We start from the raw sequence: 19,062 nt of genomic DNA, 5'->3' as shown, positions 1-19,062 counted from the left end.
CGTTGTATTATTGTCTTAATCACTAGTTCAAAAATTAGGTGTATCTGTTTTAGCGCACCCCGGAAGTTGAGAGATGAACAATATATGCACGTGACCGACAACCCAAATTTTCGTTGCCGTGCTAAAATACAAACAGCGGCCATGTTTGTTTACCGCTTCTAAAGACGACGATGTTACAAATGATTTTTAAAACAACAATATAACGATTAAAAATAAGTATTATTCACTTACCGATTTAAGCTAGAAACATCATTCAGACTAGAATTTAATGTATGTTATTTCTTGTAGTACTGTGGGTTTTTTAGTTTCAGGTTGCGGTTCACTGATGGTGAGAGTTTCTTTCGTAATCAATGTTCGTTTTTGTTTTTCTGGATTATACACTTTTTGGATAAGGTTTATAAATGCTATGGAAGGGTCGTTAGAGCCGATTATATATATCTTTCGTACACAATATTGACGAAAATAAGTGTCATAGCGTGATTTCACTGTGATGTATTTTAGAAGTGATTTTTTAAGTGCACGTCAGGTACTCTCAATGGTGTTTGTATGAGCTTCTGTTTCCGCGTCTACAAAATGTACAGAGTGATTGACTTTTAGATGTTCAAATCCCTCTGAACCTAAGCAATCATATGCCTCCCAACAGTCGCTAATGATTGTTGTTCCTGGTTTTCAAGTTATATTGTCTTTAATCAATTTCAGTAATTTTAATTTTGTTCGATTTTCTACTGAAGCTTTGTGGTATTTTCTTCTTCCGAATTTGCTTTCATCTATTTCGACAATTACGATATCTCCTCCAATTTTCTCACTGTCTATTTTGTAAATAAAGATATTAGTGATAAATAATATTTTTTCCAAACATAGATACTGTCCTTGAAACCATGATCCGTTTCTGATAGATACCTTTTTAATGCATTTTTTGTTGCTGCACTTCCAATAAAAAATGTCGTTTGAAAAAGAACTGTCTTTTCTTAATCCAAAATATTCATGGCTTCACTTTTTCATACCTCTGCAGATCAATTTAGAATTAATCCTATACAAATACACCACTCAATAATTTTCTCAATATTTTCACAAATGATAAACAGATCTTTTAGCTTGATCGGCATTTCCATAATTACATTGTAATGTATGTAAACACAGCTGATTTTACGTTATGACTATGACGTCGCTTATTTCATGAATATTCATGACGTAGAGGTAACAGATAATAGATTGTTTATCACGTGATATACCTACCTGCGTAACGGAAGCGTGGACATTTTGTCCACTTACCAATACGTATTTCTGCTAGATTTTGTAATTCTAATTTTAAAAAAAACATAATAAAAACAACATTTTTTAAAACAAAATTTAACCTGGGGAATTCGATTTTGACATTTTTTTAATTTTTGGGCTGTTTTCGTATATAACATTTTGACGCGACCAATCTCTATATACTAGTATTTACTAGAGTTTCCCGTATTTGTTTTTATGGCGTCCGCTAAAATAAAAGTACTCCAAAACATTTACCATGACACAATAACACAACAACGGGATTTATAAAGAAACATTACAAATCACAAAAATTTGGAACTGATTCAAAACGGAAAGTCCCTAATCAAATCGCAAAACCAAAAGCTCAAACACATCAAACGGATGGATAACAACTGTCATAGTCCTAACTTGGTACAGGCATTTTCTGATGTAGAAAATGGTGCATTGAATCTGGTTTTATAGCTAGCCAAACTTTCACTTGTAAGTACAGAGCCATGTCAGATGCAGAAAAATAACACAAAAGGGCACACACACAAAGCACAATAGCAAAAACGAAAGACAAAAATACAGAAATTATCATTGAACAATAACACCTTGACGGGATGTATGAGTACAGAGTAACTTTATATGTAACAAGAACTACATAAGAGGCATACATTAATAGTCATATAGGCAAACATGAAAGACAATGAAACAACAATTATCATACAACAATAACACAATGACGAGCCACGTAAAATAGATACCATTACCACCAAAAGAACAAACGAACAGTTTAAGTAATATTCATAAAGACAAATAAAAGAATACTATATCACGCTATTAAGATGATAAATAACATCAGTTCCCAGAATCTATACTTAAAGACCACCGTGTGTTATTTGTGTTGTTGATACAGAATATTTATCAAAAAGGTCCTAGTACCTTCCGATGAACTTCGGTTTAGAAAAAAGACGAGGAATTCTTTGACATAGCCCTGGTTCATCAACTTGTCTTGTCAAAAGCACCATTACTGATTGGGGTTTACCCAAGTTCACTGTCTGTTGACCTTTGTCAGGGTTCAAGGCTTTATAAATTTACCTCCCTGTGGTTACTGCCAATTAATTTGAAACTTAATCATTTCAAGGATAATAACTCTTGCAAGAAGTTGTTTCGAATCAGCTATACTTTTTGTCTCAACAACATACATGTAATCAATCTGAATCAGTTCTTCAATATCAGTCTGAAAAACATAAAGGAGAGATGGACTCAAACGCAAAGGTCAAAATTTAATACATGACATTGACCTTAATTTCCATATCAAAATTCAATAGGTCTTTCTGGCTTATACGTATGTATATTAATTCAAAAATTGAGAGAAAATACGTATAAAAGTCATTCAAATAGCGGATACCGTGGTTACTAAATGTGGTCTGATAGTTCTTGTAACAGTAACATGATTTTAAAGAATTTGGTAAATATAGCATACCCTTGGAAAATGTCTGGATTTTGTAACCAGTTTGCGCTCGGTCTTATGAAACATCTGAAAAATACCAATGAAGTAAATACTTTGAAAATAGGACAAGAATTGCGTCAACTACACCAATTTGCACTTTTCTGTGCTCAAAGAGAAGTGGTCAGTTGTCAACTGATTTTTACATAATTTATGGTTCCAAGTTAGTTCCAGATAAAATGCGCATACCTTTATTAACTGGTTATTCAATATATCTTCTTTTATTTTTGTTTTCATTTATGATTGTAACAAACGAATTGAAAAACATGCGGTATTGTACATCTGTGACTATTGACAAAAACGTTATGATATTATTTGAATTTTAATTAACACATCGCAACAATAAGAAAAAAATCAAACATTTTAACGAACTAAGCATTCGCTATTTCTTTTAAACCATCGATGTAACTTGCAGGCTTTTTTTTGTATTTGTGCGCTTGCGCTAAAGGTAGATATACTGTGATTGTACTGGTTGACAATAATATATCGTCATCTTAGAATTAGAAATAAATTTCTGCAATTGGCAACGATTTGTGGTATTTGTTTAGTTTCACACTTCGCATCGTTGCGAATGTTTCTTCAGAAGAAATACCTTTCGTTCTGACAGAAAATAACGCCATATAGGTATATTAAATATATTGTTAAAAGAATCATCATATCCTTTCAGGCCATTGATAGATTGGGTAAAATGAAGCAAGAGTGTGATCATCTGAAAACCAAACCTCTAGATCAAACCAACCGAGAAATAATGATGGACATCAAACGGTCCTATGATGAAATCAAGGAACTAAAAAAATCTTTTAAAAGTCTGAAACGCTCCCATGAATTACTACAAGGAAAACATGAAAATGTAGAGAAATCCAATGAATTACTGCAAGAAAACTATAAAAAAGTAAAGATATCTAATGCATTATTACAAGAACAAAACACAGAGGTGAGGAAAGCCCATGAATTGTTACAAGAAGACTATATGAAAGCGAAAAAAAATGTGGAAGAAATAATGGCCTTGCCACAGATTACAGAATTTCGGAATACTAAAGGTAAACAGTTACAGAATAATATTTTGTCATTTTAAAAAAAAATTCAGATTGCATTTCACTCGCAATGTTAAATAATGTGAGAGGTCAAAATTTGAAATGTCAGAGGTCAACATTCGAAAAACTAATGTAAAGCTTGATGTGTAAAAGTTTACTCCTCAAAGAGTTAATTACTTATATCTTAGTATGTAAATGTTTATTACTAAGAGGTGTTGCTTATTATTGTTTATGATATTATCGTATTCTTGCTTTTCGTTTTTGCTAATGTGATTTGAGTCTTATGTAGACGAAACACACGTTTGGCGTACTAAATTGTAATCCTTTGATAACTAATTAGCTAGCTATAAAACCAGGTTCAATACACAATTTTCTATAAAAGAAAATGCCTGTCCAAAGTCAGGAATAGGACAGTTGTTATTCATTTGTTTAGTGTTTGAGCTTTTGATTTTGCCATTTCACGGTAGGTATAGTGTCCGGCTAGGATCGTGCTTTTTCGAGTGTGATCACTTTTTTCGAGTGAATATTATCAAAAATGTAAACAAACAGACTTCCTTTCTGACAAGACGTGATGTAGAAGCTCGACATCATTTTTCGTTGAAAAAGTTAAATTTAGCCTTACAATGCTTTTATTCCAAAAACCAGAATAAAGCCATTTTCATACATATACCACCAATGCACATGTCGATGGAAATGCATACATAGAATCCATATATCCTTAGTTTTACAGGCACTGTACAACAATTCTTGTTGCATTGAAAACGATATCTTGAGACTAAATTCATTTCAATGTGTTCGGTTTTTTTCAAGAGCAGTCCGGGCTTTTTCGAGTGCGTCTGTGTTTTATCGAGTGATTATACAAAATATGTTATGCTTAGAATGTTATTTGTCAGTTTATTTACGTTTAAAAACAATTAAAAAGGGTTCCAATTATGTACTTTTTAAGACATGAATCTTATGCATTCATCAGTTTGATAAAGATGTACTAACACTTACACTTTATATAAAAAAAAGTATCAGTCATGTGTGTACATTGTTGTTTGTCACATCTTATAAATTTGCTGTACAGTATATATTCATGATGTCAACAACATGATGTAAGTATAGACAATTCGGATTAGGACATATGTGCAAATAGTGAATTAAGCTGATTATTTATTCATTTCATTGTTAACTAAATATGAAATTTAAATTCAGAATTTATTGCTAATGGGAATAAAAACTGGTCGGATTAAGTGTGTGAATGATTTTTTATTTGTTTTTAATGAAGTTTATTTTGTGGGGGCAGGAGGCAGACCTCTTGTAGTAGAATATTTTGTATTACATATGAAAAAAGAAGAAGATGTGGTATGATTGTCAATGAGACAAACGTAAACCAATTCAAACGAGAAAAACTAACGGCATAATTTATTTACAAAAAGTAAACGAAAAACAAAGGTGTTCCAAATCAACAAACCACAACCACTGAATAACAGGCTCCTGACTTGGAACAGACACACACATACAGAATGTGGCGGGGTTAAACACGTTAGCGGGATCCCAACACTCTCATAAACCTGGGACAATGGTGTAACAGTTCAACATAAGAATGAACTATTAAAATCAGTTGAAAAGGCTTAACTCGTCAGATGGACCATGTGGACACAAATAGAAATACATCTAACAAAAACAATAATTCTATCTGATTCTTCTTTGCTGTCCAGTAGGTTTCTTACTCCGTTTTTTTAATAAAAACAGGTGCGCCATGGGCTCATGATACGCCTGTCGCGTTTTCAAAGAATAAAGTACAATCTCTTATGGTTGTGGCTTATTATATATTTCTTGCATAATTAACCAAATTGTCATATCACACTACACGGAGTGTGATACGAAAAAGTGATACGAAAATATGCTTTAGTTTGATTTGCTTATTCAGCACGATAAGACGATATTACAACATTTCCATTGGCTATTCATTAGGTCATTGATGACTATCAAAGGTTACGACGAAGTACATTTCATGTACAAAACACTTGACCAACGATTTGCGGAATTTTTAGTTTGACACAATGAGAGTGTTAAAAATAAGCCATGTGCAATGCAAACATTGTTTTATAAAAATCTTTTCTTCCGAAACTTATGGACCAAGTACATTATAGAAAGAGATAACTGTAAACAGTAAGAATGTTCAGTAAAGTAAGATCTAGATATAAGTCACCATCACCAAAAACCGAAAATTTTGTCATGAATTCTATATTCGTCTTTCTGTTGAAGTGTGTCCTTTGTTTATTATGCACTGCAGCACATAGACCAAGTTGAGCGACACAAGCTCTTTAGAGCCTCTGGTTTGTTTAATAAAATTCCATAACTCGGAAACATAAAATCTAAAATTTATAAAATTCGAAAGCCTGGAGGATACCCTCAATAGATATAAACAATTCAAAGAAGTTTCATGAAATTGGTTACAGCGTTTTTGAGTTATTGTCCGACCTGCTGATGACGGACGGGTAACGGTATACCATAAGACGTATTATCGAAAAATACCAAAAACACCGATGTTCATCACGAAAAATATTATTAACTGTGACAACAAAAATACCATAAAATGAAGTTCAAATGAATATGAGTCGTCTCTACTATGTTCTCAAGACCTTTTTATAAAGGATCAAATAATTTCTAATTTAATACTGGAATGTTGTGGTAGAATGTTTTCCCGAACAGAAAATTTGCATTAGATAGACTATTTTCATATTACCGACTTTTGAAACCGGTTTTTATTATTTTTCGACAGGTGACCTACGACATCCTGGTACTAGGCCAATTAAGAGTAATGTAAAGAAGTAACATCGGTACAATTCTTGGAGAAAATATACTGCTTCATATTTTCTTTACACAACAAACTCATCGGAAAATAGTAAAATTTCCCCCCAAATCACACCGATTAAATGTTTGATGTTACTTATTTACCTTGCCCTTCATTGATCGAGTACCAGGATGTCGTAGGTAACCTGTCAAAAATTATATAAACCGGAGTCAAAAGTCGGTAATATGAAAATAGTCTTTTGAAAAAAGTTAATTTTGATCAACATAGTAATATCTGTTGGTGATATATTGAGAATATATGATATTTTCATTCATTAAATTACATTATAATCAAGAAAAGTATTTTTTTGAAGTCAAGAATAACTTTTTTCTTATAAAATTTTTCGTTAAAAAACCCGGATCATTTGTTTAAAAACCCGGACAGTTTCACAGTTCCTCTCGAAAAAGCCCGGACAATAACAAACACTAAATGAAATGGTTAAATTCAAAGAAAGTGTGCTTCTTTGTTACTCCAAACATGTATTGTATTTAAAATAAGATGGGTAGTCAAGTAAAAAACTATAATAATTACGAATTAGCAGTTAATTGACCTGATCGCATGTTTTATCACTCGAAAAAGCCCGCCCTACACTCGAAAAAAAAAAAACACGGACCGAATCACTCGAAAAACCACGATCCTAGCCTGACACTATACCTACCGTGATTTGATTAGGGACTTTCCGTTTTGCCTAATCAATTATATATCTAACGACATTTGACCACGTCTTAGATTGTGATTTACCATCTACGTCGGCTGGTCTTATTAGTACCGAACGTGGCCTGTTCCAGAATATGACTGTTTTTGCCGAGTGTGAATTTGTATTGCTATACGACGAGTCACGTAATTAATAGATCAAACATTTATGTATTTAGCTATGATGTTTCTTTTGTAAGTTTTTGTTTTTGTTTTGTGACCTGCATAAACGATTTGAGACCATTGCACAACGATATACTACTGTTTCCTTTATTTTTTGTTAATCTATTTTTAAGACATTCGCTTGTATTGTTTTGGAACTTTTGTCAGATTTTCAGAATACTCTGGTTTTATTCATTTGAATGACTTAAAATAATTTGTCCAATAACCCCAATTTTTCTTTTTATAAATCTTTTTATCAATCTTTTACATTATAATTTTAAGCCATCTGTAAAAGTTTTTAAAATCTATTTTATTGTTTAATGTCATTTGTTAACTTAAACTTGTCAATGAGAAAGCAATGTAAAAATCAAGAGATAATATTTTCCAGCTTGGTTATATTGACAATTTAGAATCTTCATTGAAGGTGGAGCACGAATGCGTAGTTACTTAATTATATTGATGTGTCATTTTTATGCAAGATTGGTATCCCTTTGTACTGTTCCGATTCGAAAAAGTCAATTAAAACTTACTACACAAGTATGGTCTCCCTTGAACAGGTTCATAATTTTATATATACGTATAGTTATTTGATTTACTTTTGAATAATTACAAAATTAATAAATTCAATAGATTTCAGTTTTTTTTATTGGTGTATTAAAGACATTGATACATAAATATAATTTTATTTATTTGAAACGTTTAAAGTTATAACATACCAATATAAAGACCGTAGATCTTTTTTTTAAATATTATTCAGTTACACATATGTGTTAACGACATAACAACAATAATAACGCATTGACTTGACATATCAACGATATAAGGATGAGGCTTTGAAACGGGGAAATGCGAGGCTCTGCCGATTATATAAATTGCAAAAGAAATAAGTTTAAGTCGTTGTATACATGCAAGAATCTCTCACAAGATATCTAGTGTAGTGCTACAATGTAAGTTAAAAGACTTTGTCAAAGCAATGCCTCAGACAGACCAGAATACTGTCTAAATCAAATATGATGTAAAATATTCAGGTGATCAAAACGCGTGTTAATACACTCTTTTAAATTCAAAATTTGTGTCGACATAATCTAATGTGCAACATCATTGATCCTTCTACTTGTAAAAGTATTTGTTGCTTTTTAATATGGTGTATACAATTTTGTAAAACCGACAACTTAACTTAATTTATATGCAGTACTCAATACCTGAAGACAAACATATGAAAGAAGTGTTACACCCCTAACACATACACAAAAACAGAAAACCATAGCCACCACTTTATTCAAAGTAGTGCCTATTCCTTTAGTGAAAAATTATAAATGGAACCTATATAAAACATTTTTTTACTTTTATGAAAAAGACTATAAACGAAAACCGAATTATATTATCTCCCCAGAATGAGGGAATGTTGGAAAAATTAACTAGAGTTATCTTATATCAATAACAGAGAGGGGCTAGCGATTTTTTTTAAATTATAGCTTAATTAACGTTAAAACAATTTACCATTATAAATGAATGATACTTTTTTCAAATAATAGGACCTTGTTAGCTAAATCTACTAATTTTATTAGACATTATGAATATTTATGAAAATAGATAAACATGCTAGACCTTTTCAATATTTAGTGCAATGAAAAATTTAACCCCGTCACTCGTTTACCAATATCAAACCAAGCTATCTAGATCTTGTGTTGTTAACTGCTGTTTGACTTTTCAAACTTACTGTTTGTATAATCTGGAAGGGTGTTTGCTACATTGGGGGTGCAATTTATAGTTTTTGTAGCCATTTGTGTAAAATTTATTTTGAATATTTAAAATTCTCATATTCAAGATGTATTTAGTAACATTAATATGAAGATACATATTTTTAGGCAGAACTTTTATTTATATTCCTTAATCTATATTTCAGCAAGAGAAGAAGAAGAACGCAGACGTACTGAAGAGATTATTACAGGTATAAAGTCAAATATAAAGCATTCATTAGTTGTCACTATCATATAGATTCACAACTTTTGATAATACATGTATTAAAAAATTAGAATCTTCATTGAAGGTAGAGCACGAATGCGCAGTTAATTAATTGGTTTGACGTATCATTAGTATACAAGATTGGAATTCCGTTGTACTGTTCGAAAAAGTAAATTCAAGCTATACAAGTAGTGTCTCCCTTGAACAGGTTCATAATTTTACATTTACGTATAGTTATTTGATTTATTTTGAATAATTTAAAAATTTATAAATTCAATAGATTTCAGTTTTTATTATTGATGTATGAAAGACATTGATGCATAAACATAATGTCTTTAACTTGAAACGTTTAAAATTATAACATACCAATATAAAGACCATTCATCTTGGTTTTTTTTAAATATTATTCAGTTACACACATGTGTTAACAACACCATCATGCAAGAATCTCTCACAAGATATCTAGTGTAGTGCTACAATGTAAGTTAAAAGACTTTGTCAAAGCAATGCCTCAGACAAACCAGAATACTATCTAAATCAAATATGATGTAAAATATTCAGGTGATCAAAACGCGTGTTAATACACTCTTTTAAATTCAAAATTTGTGTCGACATCATCTAATTTGCAACATCATTGATCCTTCTACTTGTAAAAGTATTTGTTGCTTTTTAATATGGTGTATACAATTTTGTAAAACCGACAACTTAACTAATATAAAAAAGAAGATGAGGTATGATTGCCAATGAGACAACTGTCCACAAGAGACCAAAATGACACAGACATTAACAACTATAGGTCACCGTACGGCCTTCAACAATGAAGAAAGCCCATACCATAAGTTTATATGCATTACTCGATCCCTGAAGACAAAAACATGAAAGAAGTGTAACACCCGTAACACATACACAAAAAAACAGAACACCATAGCCACCACTTTATTCAAATTAATGCCTAATGCTTGAGTGAAAAATTATAATTGGAGCCTACATAAAACATTTCGTTTACCAAATCAAGCCAAGCCAGCTAGATCTAATGTTGTAAAATGCTGTTTCGAACTTACTATTTGTATAATGTGGAAGAGTGTTCGCTTAACTGGAGGTGCCATTTATATTTTTTGTAGCCATTATTGTAAGATATATCTTAAATATTTTAAATTCTCATATTCAAGATTTATTTAGTAACATCAATATGAAGATACCTCTTTTCAGGCAGACATTTCTATTTGTAATCCTTGATTTATATTTTAGAAATACAGAACATGCGCAAACGAATTCGGATTGAAGGGTGTGTAATAACATAAACGGTACAAATTTGTTTACATCCGGATGCGCATTTCAACTATTACTGCTAGTTCTGGTATAAAGAAGACAGCAATAGAGACATGTGATTTTCGCGATGGTAAAGGAGGAGTTTAATGTTCTTATGGTAACACAACCAAATGATATTATGAAGTTTAACAATCTAAATAAGAAGACGTTGTTTGTTTTCAGTTTAACATATTTATAATTTAAATTGGATTTCGAAACAAGTTTTTACAACTTTTACTAATCCCTTTTCAATTTGCAGGTGCGAGTGCTGCCTTTTAGGGGCATTAACCTGCTCTCTCTTTTTTTAAAACTTCTAGGGTGTCTTTTGATGAGTTTATTTACATACATGAACAAAATTCAAAAATAAGAACGCAATTATGCCACTGCTGGTGGAGATTTATTTCCCTGAGGCTATCACCAGCCCAGTAGTCAGCACTTTTGTGCTTGTGCTGACATGAATTATCATTGATACGGTTATATTTATAAATTAACTGTTTACAAAATAGGCATAGATTACCTTAGCTGTATTTGGCAAAACTTTTATGAAGTTTGGTCCTCAATGTTCTTCAACTTCGTACTTTATTTGGCATTTTTAACTTTTTTTGGATTCGAGTGTCACTGATGAGTCAGTTGTTTAAATGACATGGTGGAGGCTCGTTATTATCAGGGATTTCTGGCTCTATATGAATATTTTTTATATTAGCAAAATACTTGTGCCGGATCTCTGATTTGTCCAATGGATGAAAACGGATTTGGCCAAAAAAGGGGGATCTCTGTGTTTAGTAAAATTAGATACAGACTTGGCAATGCGCCACCAATTACCTGGATGAATATTTTCGTCAATGCTATCAGTTTCCACTTATAGCCATCTATTGCCTTTCGGATGTAACTGATAATTTCATTGCGAACTGCTCTAAATATTTTACAGTGATATGGACTATTTAATATGTCGCTTTGTTTTGAATTCTATTACGATGTTTTATCTTGTTTTTTATCACGTTTTTAATAAATGGTTATCATTTGTCTTACTGTAGTTTTAGTAGGTATATATCTGAGATATATCTATTGACAGTATTGTCAAAAGTTTTGGCAAAGGTCACGTTCTACCAAGTATTAAACAACGAACGATTGATCAGTGCACACAGGATAAATCATCAAAAATTCACAACTCATCAAAATTAATTGTTATCAACAATTTCATAATTCACTTCAGCGTAGTTTTTATGTTGTTGTTCTTAGTAATAAATTAGAAAGGTTATCTCTGTGTAAATTAAGATTGAGTGCACACAATCTTGCTATTGAAAAATGGCGACATTTAGGTTACCCACCGATGAACGAGTTTGTAATGTATGTAAATTGGGTGAAGTAGAAGATGAAAATCTCTTTATACTGAAATGTGAAAAAAATTAGAACTACAGAATAAATTTAAAGTCCATTAAATATACTTCCTACATGTTGTAGTGAAAATCAGCTAAATATATGAAAAGTTATATTAATAGCAATTCTTTAAAAGTCCTGAAAGTGAAAAGTTCTTATATACATAACTTTCTGTTATATAGAAATGAAATTTTAGCTTCTCAACTATAACATATTTAGTTATGCTGTATTCATTGCTATAATGTACAGAAATTTGGGCCTTTGCCAATTATTGTAATTGTATTTGTGCCAATAAAATTATTGTATGAGAATCGGTGAAAGAACAGTTACTGATTTAATTATGTATTTGCGATAAGTCATTCATAAAGAAAATATCAATAGAGACACTTTCTATAGTGCTAATAGGAAGGGTTCATATCAGCAGGTGATGTCAGAAGTCAAGAAAGGGTTAATAGGGACACTTTCTTAAGTGCTAATAGGAAGGGTTCATATCAGCAGGTGATGTCAGAAGTCAAGAAAGGGTTAATAGAAACACTCGCTAAAGTGCTTATAAGAAAGGTTCATATCAGCAGGTGATGTCAGAAGTCAAGAAAGGGTTAATAGAAACACTCGCTAAAGTGCTTATAGGAAAGGTTCATATCAGCAGGTGATGTCATGTGTGATGGAGACACTTTACACTGTGCCTATATTAAAGGGTCATATCAGCAGGTGATGTCATAAAAAAGAAAATGTTAATAGAGACACTTTCTAATGTGCTTATAGATAAGGGCCATATCAGCAGGTAATGTCATAAGTGAAACAAATATAGATGGAGAAACTTTCTACTATACCTTTAGGAAGGGGTCATATCAGTAGGTGATGTTATAAGTAAAGACATGGTCGACAGGGACACTTTCTAAAGTGCCTGTAGGTTGAATTTCCCCATAGGAACTCTCTTGGGGGCTAAACCTGTGACACTTTACTATGAATTTTTGTGAAAAATTATATCCTAAGTAGAAAATTGATATGAACTACTACATTGTATTTTAATCAAAGGTCGAATTTTAAACCTGTTACCTTTTGTTAGCTATTATTCGTGTGTTTCTCTGTTCTATATGTTCTTCCATTTATTTATATTATAGTCCTGTTATGTTATGTTGTCATTTTAATGTTATATTTAACATTGCCATAAAAGCGAGAGTTTTGGCATGCCTCAAAACCAGGTTTAATCCACCATTTTTCTTAAAATGTCTTGTACCAAGTCAGAAAAATAGCCATTGTTATATTATAGTTCTTTTTTGTGTGTGTTACATTTTAATATTGTGTTTCTGTTGTGTCGTAGTTCTCTTATATTTGATATGTTCCCTCAGTTTAAGTTTGTAACCCGGATTTGTTTTCTTCTCAATCGATTTAAAATTTTCGATCAGCGGTATACTACTGTTGCCTTCATTCAAAACATAGGGATATGCGGCATACTTTCAACAGTTATATGCCCTGGACTTGGTAGAGTTTAAACTTATACTGAAGTTGTAAACTATCACTACCTTTCCCTTTTGCCTACTTCAGAATTCTTTTTTCACCGCAATCGTATGCTTTTATACAGGTGACAGTCCCAAGTTATGTCTTTATGAGATGAAACATAGAGATAATATCTGGGAACCAGTATGTCAACAAATCAAATTATCTATGAATATTATATATCACAACAAAAGAGGCGTGATTTGAAAAACATCTGTTTTTACAAAGTGCAACCTAAACGAAGGGGTCATACCAGCAGATGAAGTAATAATTTAAGAAGGGATCGATTGGGACACTTTCGATAGTTCCTATAGGAAGAGGCCATATCGCAAGGTGATGTCATAAATAAAGATAAGGTCAAGAAAGACGCTTTCAATAATGCTTGAAGGAAGGAGTGGTATCAGCAGGTGATTTTGAAAGTAAAGAAAGGGTCGATGAAGACACTGTCTACTGTGCCTATAGGACAGGAAGGGGTCATATCAGCAGGTGATGTAATTAGTATGGAAAAGGTTAATAGAGACATTTTCTATAGTGCTTACAGGAAGGATGCATATCAACAGATTTGTCATAAGTCAACAAAGGGTCAATAGAGACACTTTCTAAAGTGCTTATAGGAATGTGTCTTTTGACTTGAGCAAAGTTCAAACGTTTCCTATAATTCCAGACGTTTGGACAAATGGTTGTCTTTCCGTGTATTTCCACATTCATGTCCTACGTTTCTCTTATAGGTGTTGCAGAAAATATGGACTATATGTTGGTCTTCAATATGTGTGATAGACGGGACGAAAGTATCACAGAAGAAACCAAGTACACCTTTACCGGCTAGACCCCCCAAAAAAATCAAAGTTTGATATATCAACATTTAGATAAGCATAATCACAATCTTGAATTTATAAATTCCAACTCCTTGAAACCGTTCATAAACAACCAGGAGAATCATACAAGAAATTTGAAAAATCACGTGAAGTTTGCGAATTATTTTGGATAAAAAGACTTCAAACAGCTTATCCTTTCGGTCTAAATGACAAAATATTAGGACAGGGGAACATATCTAAAACTTCTATCGATGTCATTAACACTGTTGATAAACGATTTAGAAGTAATTGGTCACATGGTAAACGCAAAAACCGTAATCAACATGTTAAACATCGTATAAGTTATACACTTGCTGATCTGTTATCTATAAAAAAAAATAATGTCAGATACCAATAAGTGAATTATATGCTATTTTTCTGAAGTGTGATAAGGTTTTCTTTTTTAGTCCGTTTTATGAATACACCCGTATGATTACAGCTTTTTGTCATCACATGGTGTTAACTAGTATTGATAAACCTGAAAATTATAAACGACATTCTTAAATTAAAATATATAAATAGAGGTATTGATTTTATTAACTGCTCTAGCATATTCAATGACTCTTCCGTCTATCGTAAAAAACCTCCATATTTTGATGATATAGAATCACCCATTTGTTTTGTATTCTTATACAAAACCGAGCAGAAGTTTGATGTTTCATAATAAGTCAGTAACATCAGACGTCAATATAGAAAATAATGTTCCTTCAACTTGAGACTGTGAAACATCTAGTTTTTGATATGTTCCCTATGGACATGTTATTACAGGAGACCTCAACATCGTTGAAGATCATGAGGTCAAAACTTTTCTAAAGAAAGGACCGAAATACCGTCCTCCATCTTTAATAGACAGGGAATCCAATAATTTTGTGGTGGTGTGACGCATATACTACACGGACGTTCTTCAAAACGAACTTATCAATTCCTGTACATTCAGGTCCGAACACACCACAGAGAGTCAAATCGATAACAAGAATATCACTGCCACTAACCAACTCACAGCCTCTTCGGAGCAGTTGAAAGTCCCTATCATGTACTGGTGACCAAAATTACACAAAAAAACATTTTAATTCCGTTTTATCTCCGCATCGAGGAAGTTTTCTACTAATAATGTATCAGTGCTTCTAACTATTCCCCTTACTACAATCAAAGAACTGGTTATCAACTTTTGTTATAAAGCTTATGAAAATAATGGTATTAATTATTTTTGAAGTGTGAAAAAAATTGTTAGAGGTTTTAGATAAAAAAACATGCTTTCGATGGTCCGTTTAATTCTGTTGACAGTTATGATTTTTATACTTTGTACACTACACTACACTTCCACACAATCTAACAAAGAAATTTTTTTTCTTATTTGATTAAATGGTTTTTCGAAAAATCTCATTTGTTGTAACTCGTTTAAAGCCTTTTTTCTGTGACGAAAAAGGAAAGTATGCTAGATATACCTACTGGATATGTGAGGATATGATTGAAGCTTTTAATATTCTCCTAGATAACATATATGTACGTTTCGGCTATAAAGTGTATCGTCAGGTAGTAGGTATTCCAATGGGCACTAACTTCGCCCCTTTAATAGCAGATTTATTCCTTCATTGCTATATATCTCAGAGTTCTCTAAACTACCGAAAGGAGTCGGTAAGGGCCGATTTTTAAACCTCAAATTACAGGTTCATCTAACGAAAGATTTTGGACACACTTAAGTGTCTATATCATTTGATTCAATTAGTTTATGTGAAAGATTCTAACTGGTTTAGTCATTAAAAACGCTCCAATTCAAGCTTAAATATAAAACAATCTATCAAATATGCCAAAAAACGTCATTTTTCAGATGGTTTTTGTCAAGATGAAAGTGGCTGCATCTGTGCATCCTCAACCTTTATATATGTTATGTATTATCATCAAATACAACTTACATTTCAATATTATGAATAAACACGAATGCGGCCACTTTCATTTAAGACGGAAACCGTCTAAAAATTAACTAAATGCTAAAATTGTGAAGATTTTAGTAATTTAGCATGACTTAACGATGCTAGTACCCGATATATGTGCATTGTATTGTCAAAAAAAGCCCATATTTATGTAGCAGAAGCATTCTACTTTCCAGTTAATAGCTAAAATATTACATTTTCACAATTTTGTAAAACTGCTATATTTTGGGCCAAAAAGGGGTCTTACTGAACCTACTCCTTTATCAAAAAGAACTTACTCTTACTAAATCTAACTTAAACAGCAGCAGTTGACCTTTTCTGTACCGAGTCAGGAATATGACAGTTGTTATCCATTCGTTTGATGTGTTTGAACTTTTGATTTTGCCATTTGATTTGGGACTTTCCTTTTTTAATTTTCCGCGGAGTTCAGTATTTTTGTGTTTTTACTTTTTTCTAGATTTAGACATTTCAATTTCTAAGGGAAACTCCTTACTAAAATTGACGACAAAAGAGACGATTTTTCATTCCTATTGTTAATTTTACTTTATTAGACGGCGATGTGCCTTTGGCCCTATCATACGGGGTTTATATATTCCAACTCGCTCGGTATTCCCGTGTGTGCAGTGATGTTATAGATTTTAACGAACGTAATCAATGCAACCATGGTATATTATTTAGTCAGGGATTTCGTTACCATAAATTACTTAAAACTTTTACGAAATTATTTCATAGGTACAAAGATTTGATTAGTAAATTTTGCTGTACATGTAGAAAACTTATTAAAAATGATATCTTACATCTAAATTTTACGGTAATATTGTACTTACTATGTGATCCGGGTAAACTCAGCGAACCTTTATGTATTTGCATTCAGGTATCACAGATCAAGTCTATTCGTTCATTGTGTTAGTGCGCGTTTTCTGATTGAGTTAAGCCTTCCAATTGATATTTAATAGTGTGTTTGTCTATGTTTTGATGTTATACTATTGTTTCAGAAAAGGGAGAAGGTTTGGTAAAATTAAAATGCTTAATTCCGCTGCAAATGTTTGCACCTGTCCTAAGTCAGGAATCTGATGTACAGTAGTTGTCGTCTGTTAATGTAGTTATACGTGTTTCTCGTATTTATATAGATTAGACCGTTGGTTTTCCCGTTTGAATGGTTTTCAACTAGTAATTTTGAGGCCTTTATAGCTTGCTGTTCGGTGTGAGCCAAGGCTCCGTGTTGAAGGACTTATCTTGGCATATAATGGTTCACTTTTATAAATTGTTATTTGAATGGAGAGTCGTATGGAGATCGGCAAATTAAGATGCCACTAGAAAATGAGGTTATATGGAATAAGGACAGAAGTAATTCCTTGCAAGAAATCGGGGCCTTTAACGTTAAGAGAGCTTGACTGGACTATATATTTTTTACAAGCATCAGTCCAAACATGGTCCAAGAGAGCCACCATTTAACTTCAAAATGGGGGGGGGGGGGGCGTATGGGATGGGTTTTAGTCAAATTTGGGATCAGAATCCTTTTTTTTTAGGGACGAAAAAAAACCCCTCCCTCTTTGAAATTAGAATGTTGTTCCCTGGGACCTTTTTAAGTTTCATTATTGAAACCCCTCGTGGAAGTATCCAAGTCAAATTTAGTGTCACCTGAGTGACACTATTTATCTTTCAAATTCCCAAACAGATTACCATTTATCGATGATATGAACATTTAAAGATTTATTTCAAATCACGATTTTAAAATGCTGACACCTACAAATGGGTAGATTGGCGATTATTGTAAAGCGGAAACTATTACATGAATATGCAGGCTGAAAAAAAGTGTTTATGGTATATGGTGAGAGGTTTAAATGTATTCAGCTTTTACAAAACAAGAACGATGACCTTCTTATCTTTATTTGATCCCAGCGTCTGCTGTAAACGAAATTTGAACCCTATACTCCAAAAAAGTCAATCTATTTTTGGAGATACAAATATAAAATAAATTTTAAATGTTGATACACAATTTATTTTTCTATGATTAAGTTGTTTTTATTTTGCTCCAAACGCATATATGTAGGAGAAACAAGCTATCTAAATGTGACTGTGCATTTTTCTGGAATTTTTGCTTTGACCTTTGACACTGATTAAATAAAAAATGTTACCTCGGCAGACAACAACGACAACGGTATTTCGATGAGGCTTGTTCTCCTTTTACCAATTTTATTAAATATGGCCGTGTGTTATTCCGTGAAGGCAACTAGCAGCCGGGAAGCCAGTGACGCAGGAGAGTTCCTCTAGACGTTTTTGATCACGTGATTTAGATGTAAACAAAATGACGTTTTTGATCTGCAAAATCGGGAATGAATTTTCCGTTTTTTCTCTTTATGTGTCGATTCTATGTTGGTATTCAAGCATCATAATGTTTACTTGGAACATTGTTTATCTCCGTTTTAAGCGATTCCGCTCAGAATTTACAATGTGACGTAAAAATGATGTCCTGACAAAAGTTAAATCAGTATTTTCCGGTGTTGACACCCTAGAAAATAGTAATTTATTCCCTTAAATCGTGATATGCTGGTCGTATTTCATTTATTTTCAGTAGAAAAATTATTACAGATTGTGTTTATGTTAATAAAAGAAGGATATTTGTTCAGGGATGAAAATGTGTCAGTTATCA

At 32.3% G+C, this 19,062-nt stretch overlaps 1 protein-coding gene and 1 pseudogene across 2 annotated transcripts in view; one reads left to right on the top strand and one right to left on the bottom strand.

Annotated features, from left to right (window-relative positions):
- Positions 1 to 12,438, top strand: part of LOC143069539 (uncharacterized) — a 46,957-nt gene extending 34,519 nt beyond the window's left edge. For both annotated transcript variants that reach the window (XM_076244224.1, XM_076244225.1), the window contains exons 4-6: positions 3,414 to 3,786; positions 9,384 to 9,428; positions 10,691 to 12,438. In XM_076244224.1, the coding sequence (XP_076100339.1) occupies positions 3,414 to 3,786; positions 9,384 to 9,428; positions 10,691 to 10,743 (471 nt within the window). In that variant the 3' untranslated portion in view covers positions 10,744 to 12,438. The remainder of the gene's footprint in view (positions 1 to 3,413; positions 3,787 to 9,383; positions 9,429 to 10,690) is intronic.
- Positions 259 to 1,106, bottom strand: LOC143069837 (uncharacterized; annotated as a pseudogene).
- Positions 12,439 to 19,062: the final 6,624 nt, after the last annotated feature.

The sequence above is a fragment of the Mytilus galloprovincialis genome, chromosome 3 (genome assembly GCF_965363235.1).
Source record: "Mytilus galloprovincialis chromosome 3, xbMytGall1.hap1.1, whole genome shotgun sequence".
Lineage (NCBI taxonomy): Eukaryota > Metazoa > Mollusca > Bivalvia > Mytilida > Mytilidae > Mytilus > Mytilus galloprovincialis.
The sequence above is the reverse complement of the archived record's forward strand: the minus strand, read 5'-3'. Positions and strand labels throughout refer to the sequence as shown.